Here is a 9,587-nt window from a genome sequence, read left to right as displayed (position 1 = left end):
GGGGGGGGGTGATAATGTTGACATGGTGCCAATGTGTACATACTGTACATCTGTGTGGTGATGTGTCTATTACTATGCAGATGGTGGAGTAACTCCGAGCCCGCCAATCCTTCATTTCCAACCTACACTGCCTGTAATCTGTGTGTTCGATTCAACACCAGTGAGTTCTTGTCTGTCGGCCCTGAGCTGGTGTCATGGTGCTAATGAGGCTGTGTGTGTGGGATGACAGTATCTGAACCGGGCTAATGGGACTCATCTGTTCTAATTGGAAGTGGAGCCGGAGCTGGAGCTGGGGCCAGGGCCCGCCTGGGGCATATTGCTACCATATATCAGCCTGTCTGACAGTGTATGAATGCGTGTGTGTGTGTGTGTGTACTGGGCTGGGGGGCGTTGTGCATCTATGTGAGTGGGTTATCTGCATACATCAGGGTATAACTTAGTTTCCCCAGTGGAGATAGATGACTGGGAAGCCCCAGGGAGCGTTATTGGAGTTTAAAGTTTTTCCTTCTCGTTTTTCATCATTGGTTTGCAGGCAGAGGAGGAGGCGATGCTAGGAAACCGTAAACTGGTATAGTGCACTGGATCGGAATAAGCAGGGATGCCGGATTTAGCAGAGGTGTTAGTAGCTGTGCTGGCATTTTTAAAGGAAAAGTTTCCAAAGTTTGTCCAGAAAATCCTTCACTACTATCCTCACACTCATAAAAACCAAAATGGGGTAAATAAAATGACAAGAAGCAAGATGATCTTTAGCTCTGAATGAGAATTAAAAAATTCTCAGTTGCTTACAAATTGTTTAAAAGTTCTGGCTTAGAAATGAAGTTCTGCTGGTGATAACTTACACTGGGATGAGCAAGTGTGTCGGTGTCATCGTAGACTATAGACATGGGAAGAGTGATGTCCTGAGAACTTGTCTGATCAAACTCCAGCTTCACCTCAGTCTGTTCAGAGCAAAACAACAACAACAAAAAAAAACATAAGTCCAAACAAACACTGAAAAGTTGCTCCAGTTGCCTCAAACAATAAACGCAATACACTAAATATGTGGCATTAAAAAAACTGTAATTTGACAATATGACTGAGGCAATCAAAGACAAATGTTTATTTAACCATTAGTCCCACAATGCAAAGGGAAATGAGGGCAAAACTGCAAAAGTTTTAGAAAAAACATAAGAGATTAAAGGAATGCATATCGCCCGCCACTGTTTAAGACAGATTTTTAACTCAGATCATCTTCTGATGAGAGAGGAAAGACTTACAGCAGGTTTGTTCAAACCTCGCAGATCACATCACGCGCAAACTCATGCGATAATTCCAAGAGCTCGCAAAACGTGTCACCGCTCGGAGAACGTGTTGTGAATGACTCTCAGCTACTACCACATGGAATCTTAGCTCAGTAAGTGTGAAACAGAACGTGTTGGAGCCATTTTTGTGGTTCACTAGCTGTGGCAGTTGTAGACGGGTGCCCAGCGATTACTTTCTGAGAGTTTCAGTCGTTCCTGAGATATTCTGCTAACAGACAGACAGACAAACACAAGCAAACACACACAGGCATCAATATGATCAACCTTCCACCTTTGGCAGAGGGACAATAAATATATATTTCCTATAGGTACGGAATGTCTCTTTTTAAAGATTTCTGTACATTAACAAAAAAGATATTAAAACTATAATAAGACAGATTTTTGATATTTTGCACACTGTTTGCAGTCATGAAAGACAACTCTCTGCCACAGGGATTAATTCCTACTTGCAACTTGATTTTTGTCCAGCAGGTGGCAGGAAAGGACCGGCTTGTGCAGTCAGCTTTGAGAAAATAAAGCATTAAGAAGCATCAGCTTCTACCCAGAATAAATGTGATACATGCAATTTGATTTATCAGGATGTGTGTAATAAGGCAGGGGCATATATAAATATTTTTCTCTTGTTTCACCTACTTTTAATTTGGCATTTTCTTTTATCATTAAGTAAATGGTTTTAGTCTTTCTTATGCAGGTGATTACTGATGCTAAAACTTGTAAGTAATGTGTTAAAACAAAACTTTGTGACAAGTTAGCTTTGTCAGATGAACAGCAACATTTTGCACTGAGAGACAAATGGCTATTTCCAGTGACTCTAAAGAAAAACAAAAGTTTCTTGTCTCGATCATGTTACAATCTATAGAGTTCAAGCTGATACAGATATAAAAAAGTACTTAAAACGACATGTCCACATTCTGCTTTAGGCTAAAATAAGGTTCCCATTTGAGTGGGTAGCCTGGATTTATTGTTATACTTGATAGAAAAAACATCAAAATAAACATTTTGCCAAATCCATTCATATTTCAAACAGCCCTGATCCGGGCCCAAGAGCAAATGTTAACCCAGCTGGAAAATTATTTTTAAAAATTCATTTGGCAACGTACAAAGAGTGAACCTGATAGGAAACACTCTGACCAATCAGGGTGGTGATGTGCCAAATATCAGGCATTCATCACGTTCTCAGGGAACAAGAAAGTCTTTTTCCCTCTTCCTGACTTTTATTCTCTCACAAGCCTGTGAATAGAATTTTACTGGGCTCTCATTAAAATATGATTAAAAATTATTAATAGTCACCCTTTGTGGCTAAAATTAAAAGTAATACAATACAAACATTAAAAAAAGAAGGAAAAACTAAATGAATGCACAGCTTATTCTTGCAATACGTGGTAAAAAGTAAATATCTGCTTGCTTTATAAATTCTCATTTAACACAGGCTAAAGATTTGCTACAGCATAAACAAATAATTTTTAATTTTGCAGAGAATGTCGCAGTTATTCTTATAACTGCACTCAAATATATTATGTTATCTTGTGAGCTATCAAATCTTTGCAACTAAAAATGGTTGCTCTGCATGTTTGGTGTAACATTTGACTAATGTTGAGAGCAATGCACAAACAATTCATCTAAAATAGATGACAGGATGTTATAAAACCCCTTAAACTTGATTCTGTTTTCATTTGAATGCTTTAACATTTTTGTTATGCAGAACTGACCCCACAGCACATTCATCTTTGTTTATCTGCTGAACCTGATGTGCAGACCATGGTGTAATTGTCCTGATAAATTTTCTAACTCGGTACATGACAGACACATGACACTGTGCAATCTGTGGGTCCTGTCCATGCCAGGGCGAACTGTAGCCACTCGGGTCGTCACCTTAGAGTCACCACGTTAAGTCCCAACAGTCTTTGTAGGTCCGCTGTCACATGTTGTCGCCCGTCTTCTAAAAACCAGCCATGAGGCCCAACAAATCTAATTCCTGCTCCTTCAGAGAGAGCAATATTTCAATAATGACCTCTGTGTTTTGTCTGCATCTGCACAACCAGAGTGAGGGGTGGAGGGGTGGGGGGGAGACGCAGGACGGCTGCCTGCCTGCTGTGGCTTTTGTGTGGGTGCTGCCGCGCTGGAGCCGGCGAACATGCGGAGCGTCTGATGAAACGGTCTCAGGTTGGAACAAACTGCGCTGAATGGGAACGTTTGATTTGGTCTGGGCTGTCTCTGGACAGACGGCAGAGCAATCCAGAGTGGGGAAATTCAATAAGAGACGAGTGAAAAGCAAGAAGAGTGAGGGGCGGCGAGAGAAAGAGAGACAGAACGCACCTTTATGTCATCCCGGGATGATTTGAAAGCCTGAGGAACAAAGGAATCGCTCTCGATGGCCTCGATGTCCTTTATCCTTCGCACTTGCTCCTCCAGAGAAGTTCCCTCTGAAACGCACAGAGGGAAGCCATGAACAAAAGCGCACACATACACGTCCAGAAAAAAAAACAAGACACACATGTCCTCAGCCACACACAGTGCTGGCCATTCCCTGTCATGTTCTGAAAAGCACCTGATTTCATCTGGATTGGGTACTCCCTCTTGTATAATACCTTTTGACACATACAATATGAGATATCTGATATTCTCCTATTTTAATCTTGGCCCCTCAAAGAAAAAAGTACTTATGTCTAGCCAAGGACGGAGAGTTCCTACAAAAGGTAAAGAGTAAAAAAAAAAAAAAAAAAGCATACTAACAAGATAATAGCCAGACAGTGAATTACACTCAGATAATGGCATTCTAAAATAATCAAAATATGAACACAACCTCACTGCAGTGAAATTTCATTACGGAGACGAAATGTGATTAAGTTTCATATAGCTCTCATGTATCAGAGAGTATACTTCTCTGGCTTGTCCAATCTAACAAAAAGACACAAAGAGTTTCCAATAAATTACTCTTGGATATAAACACTTCAGGATTCTGCATATCAGATAACAAATCATTTCAAGAATCCAAGAGCAGTCTTTGGAGCGTGGGAGGGCAAAAATAGGTGTGCCAGGAAAGTTAGCGACAGTGAAGGGGAAAAAAAAAAAAAAAGTCTGAATGCTCTCATTATTTTCCGGCTGTCAATCTTTCTACTGATCAGTCAATATTCATCCCTCTCTTTCCCATCCATCCGTCCTCTCCTGCACTCTCCCATCTCTCTATCTGTCAATCCAGCAGACATGCATGTTTCTCTGCTGCACTGATGTAGGCTGTGTCATGCAAACAAGAACACAACATGGTCAGGGGATGGGAGGCGGGGGTGGGGGGGACACAGGAACTGAAGTACGCCCACGTGTACATGCAAACTTACAAACTCACATTCACAGCTTGCAGAAATACATACATGTATGCTTCCACCCAGGTGCACGCACACGGTATGCACTGCGGAGCCGATTACAGGAATTAATTCAATCTATTAGCAGATACAGAAAGGGTGTCACGGCAGATCTTCGTGGCCCCGGTGTTTAATGAATAAATGAATATTTGGTCCAGCGTTTGCAGCAAAATGTCACACACTTTGTTAAGGTTCATAACGGCACTTCAACGAACTCGGGTTTGATTTCGACGCAGTGCAGAATTGGACAACTGAGTGACGAGTGGAATTAAGCCTTCCTATATGACAGACTATCAGCTTGTCATCCAACACGGGAAGATGTGAGCAGAGACATGTCACACAGCCGCTCCAAAAATAGTCATTACCTTGACTGAACACAGGCCCAATATCCTCCTGGAGACTGTGGCCTGTCCTTCACACGGCTATCACCACTGCAGGGCTGCATGAATGTGTCTGTGTGTGTCTGTCTTTCAATGGAATCCAACGCCTGTGACTGCCCCACAATTAATTCAGCAGAGTTAATTCGTTTTTTCAATTACCCCATCTCTGCTGTCCTTTGAGCATGAATGCCCTACATAAACAATAGCCACACTGACATGTACACACACACACGGGCTCATATCTGCTAGCATCTCCTTGGTGAGCCCGACTGTTGCTGTGCTGTCCGCGTGCGGCGCAGGAATCCATTAAGACCTCAGACTTTTTGACAAACACATTATTGGTAGATAAAATGACTTCCATATGCTGTTTGTCAGATGTCAGCGGGAAAAGATATGTATTTCATGAGAAAATCAAAAATAATGGACTTTGAGAACGGGCCAAGCCAGCTCAGAGGCAGGCAAAAAAAAAAAAAAAAAATCAATACTCCAGCTGGGTGAGCGCACTCTGCAGCTTGAAGAGGTCAAAGTTGATATTTAATATTGACACATTATCTGGCAAATTAATTTAACAGGTCGACTCAATTGTCACCGCATTAGGAGCTCTTCTCTGTCAGTGATGAGACGAGGATAAAGTGAAAGCTGAGACAGAGAAGTCAGAGGAGGAGAAAGAAAAAAAAAGAAAAAGAAGATGCAAGTAAATATACAGTACATGCTGCTTTAAATCAAATTATTCTTAGATTTCTGTGCCTAAACCTTTACAAGCAATACTCAGGTTCAGGTTTAAATGGATTTGAATAATTGATAGTGACAATAATATATGTTAAAAAGTGTTCGCGTCCTTGTATGATCTCATTCGTGCAGGTCTGTGTGCACTTGTACGAAAAATAAAGAAGAAAATTCACTTGCCATCTCATTACTGAAATTAGTAAGATAGACAGCAGCGCTGATGAGCACCTCAGAATCAATAGGCTATTGTTCTCTCTAAATAGTTGTTTGTCCACTTCATTGATTAAGACCCAAAGACGGGGAGAGAAAATCAAACCAGCCAATGGAAACAGATTTCAGATAGCCTCCTTCAGCCTCAGAGACGGGAGCAGCAGTTGCACGGCGTTGCCCAAAGAGGGGGCTGTTCCACAACACATCCAGAAACAAGCCGAACCGAGGTCATCGGGCTGTAACTGCGTTGTCTTTGTATACTTGACTTTGGTCTACAGTTTGTCAATCAAGAGTAGCTGAGCCGAATATATCGCTGCTGCTGATTAATCCCAGTAATTGACTGCACTGGCGATCCGGCTGAATTACTGCAGCGCTTGTTTTATAGGGAAAAATAAATAAATGAAAGGGAAACCAACTGCTTGCACCTGAAACAAAACTTTCCGGGGTTTTGTTTTTTAGCAAACAAAGAATTTAAAAAAACATTTGTTGCATTATATTTAAATGAAAAGGCTCCAGCATAAAAAAGGACAAACCATACCCTTGAATTTATGATTGAATGTATAATACGAGGAGTGTTGTGACTTTGGGACTTAATGAATTAAAAGGAGGAAACTGATCAGTTTCATCAAAGCACGGACCATTTTTAAAAATGCATTAAAAGTCACAAAGGCTTCTTTGAAATGGAATTTTCATAATGGCGCAGCTTTAATGGTCCCCTTCATGCATGTTTTAAGCCCCACTCCTTGCCACGTCCCGCCAAGGTAGAAGATCGCGTCAGGATAAACATATTTAAGTTTTCTATCTCGCGTCTTGTTTTCACAAGCGCACGCTCACACTCTGCAGCATCTCTTGATTTCCCAGGTTTCAGTAATGTGCCTTTCCCTCCTCTGCCTCCCCCCCCTCCACCTCTCTCCCTGCACCGTGGTAAAGATGTGTAATTCAATGCTCAATTTAGGCCGTCTCGGTGGAGATTTTTTTTGCCTGCTAATTGATAGAAATTAAGCCATTAATCAAGCCACGAGCCATCATTCAACCCAGGGAAGATGAATACAAACTTTCATAATAACCACCTTCCCCATTTTAGCCTTCATTAGCATTAATTTTTAATGTAATTATGCTATTCTTTTACACTGAGCTCATAAATTACTGCTCTTTTGTTGCTGGCTGGCCTTGTAAAATCCAGAGTAATGCTTTGTAGTCTGATCTTTAAGGCAATTACTGGCTTCTTCACTCTTTTATCTCCCTGCATTTCCAATAACCTGCTCTCTAATGATTTATCTCCGCTGCCCCCACCACCACACACACACACACACACACACACACCATCGCTGCCACCATCTCCACCCCAGTCCCCTTCCTCTCTCTCTCCCTCTCTCTCTCACTCTGCACCAACTGCCCTGCTGCCAGCCTCCACCTCCAGTACCTCGTCCACCTACGTTCTCTCCATCTCTTCTTCAGCGACCCCAGATTCATCTGGTAAACACACCAACACGTGCGGCCTAACTATATTAGCACAATCAAAAGCCCATAAGTGCGTTTAGTGTGTGTGAGCACACTAACTTTGTTCGCCGTCTCCTTTAGTCATTTTCCAGCTTTATTAGTAAATATACGGCTCCGGCAATTGCAGGCTCACCAGGGGAACGTCATGTTAGGAGTCCGGTGCTGCAACTCACTCTCTCTCTCCGTCTTGGCTGCTCTCCTGTGGGTCTTACCTATAGGCTAGGCTGCTCTTGTTTATGTAACCCTTAAGCTGAGTAAACTCACACGTACATGCATGCGCACATGCAGGCACACACTCGCAGATCTTGGCATCAAACAGCTGAGTTGAGCTTAGCAGGGCTGCATGCTGGGGGCGATAGAGGGGCTTCAGTCTGGCCCTGTTTCCAGCAGCAGCAGCACCCTGGCTGCATCCAGGTCTTTATTGGACAATTCTTCAGGCCCAAACAACAGGCTGCTGTAATGTGTGACTGGGAACATGGCTAAACAGCCAAAAAAGTTAAGAAATGTATAAAAATGACTTAGAATTCCTCTATTGAGATTTTTTTTTTTTTGTCTGAAGAAAATAACTGTCATAGATTTAGATTACTCTCTGTTTCAAGTTTGGAAATCTTGCTTCTAAAGATATTTTGTTAAAATGTAACAATTTTAAGGCAGACATTTATCTCTGTACGAAACAAACAATTTATGTCATTACAAAAAAGATGCTGAATGTGGGCTTTGCTTGGGTATCTATCCATCTACCTACCTATCCATTTTATTTTTAGACTGCATTGATTATGGGGCCGCTGACAGATTCTGATGTTAGCTCTGGAAATGTATCAAGTAGCTAATGAGTGGCTATTAGGCCTATTGATTTACTGATTCCTTCCGATAGCATGAAGCCTAAGCTGCATGTCAATTATTGCATAAGTAACACTGTAAAGCTTTAGATAGTGAAAAATGAGACCTTGATGAAAAAATAAAGTTGAAATAAATAAAGTGACAATGAGGATAATGAGAGGAGACAAAAACATAATGAGTAAATCCTTCCTTTTCACTCTGCTGTCTATATACAGTTGCCATAAATAAAACAGAAGGGAGATTTCTAGAGTTACTTCGGGGCACATTTTACACTCCACACCTTATAAACCTAAATGTTTATTGGATTTCTTCTTGTGGCCTGAAGCAATGAACACTTCATATTAGGGTGTTTGCACCACAGGTGAAAACTGACCAAAACAAAACAAACTTAAACAATTCTCAAAATCCAAAATGGAGACAATCTTTCTGTCAGATGGAAAAAAAAAGTAAATTAGTTTTGTTGTGAATAGTCAATAAGAAGACAACAACAACAACAAAATGAATGTAGGAGAAAAGACGGACACATCAATTACAGCAGTAACTCATTACGATTTTCCAGAATTGCAACCTGTCTGAGTGTCCAGGAAGCAGATGGGTCAACTGCTCAGCAAGAAGAGGTGGAAATGTGGCCAGAGAAAAACACTCACGAGTTGGAGGTGTCAGCTTTGGGTCAAGGCATGCATAAAAACTGATTGTTTAAATGATTTATTTTAAAAGAAAGTGCAAGTGACTCTTGATGAGAAGATGGATGGACTAGTGTTGGATCTCTAATGGACCAAACCAACCTTCTCAGCCTGGCGAAAGCAAAGAGGCCTTTCTCCTAATGGTCTAAATGCTCCTTAGAACTATTTTAGTTCTTTTACAATAAGACTGAAGGGTGAAGGAGTCAATAAAAGTCTTTAAATTAGCATGAGGGGCAATATTTAATTATGAACACATGAACAGACTCCTTGGTTATAAAACGTAAGTAACTGAACGCATTTGTGACAAACTTAGGCCAAAAAAATGTTTGAAACAAATATTTTCTATTTTAATTGACTTAATCTGGAAATTAAAGTTTTCTTGTTTTTTTAACAAACTTGTTTCAGATTGTGTAAAGTATTTGATTTAATTTTGCGTTGACTGTGTGCACTGCATTTGGTCAACAATGAAATGAATTCACGTGAAACAAAAAAGCAGAATATCTGTGTGTTCATTCACGGTGATGTTGTGACAATGACAAACTCGAGGCTGTGATGCCGACGCCCACACCATGCCTGCAGCAGACGGGG

General features: G+C 41.1%; 1 protein-coding gene across 1 annotated transcript in view; it reads right to left on the bottom strand.

Moving 5' to 3' along the window:
• The window catches only part of rsrc1 (arginine/serine-rich coiled-coil 1), a gene marked incomplete at its 5' end in the record, with an annotated part of 112,375 nt that overhangs the window by 4,249 nt on the left and 98,539 nt on the right, over positions 1–9,587 (bottom strand). The window contains 2 exon segments of the mRNA XM_017429030.3: positions 840–938; positions 3,618–3,724. Of these exon segments, the coding sequence (XP_017284519.2) occupies positions 840–938; positions 3,618–3,724 (206 nt within the window).

The sequence above is a fragment of the Kryptolebias marmoratus genome, linkage group LG2 (genome assembly GCF_001649575.2).
Source record: "Kryptolebias marmoratus isolate JLee-2015 linkage group LG2, ASM164957v2, whole genome shotgun sequence".
NCBI classification, from domain to species: domain Eukaryota; kingdom Metazoa; phylum Chordata; class Actinopteri; order Cyprinodontiformes; family Rivulidae; genus Kryptolebias; species Kryptolebias marmoratus.
Note: the sequence above shows the minus strand (reverse complement) of the source record. Positions and strands in the feature narration are given on the sequence as shown.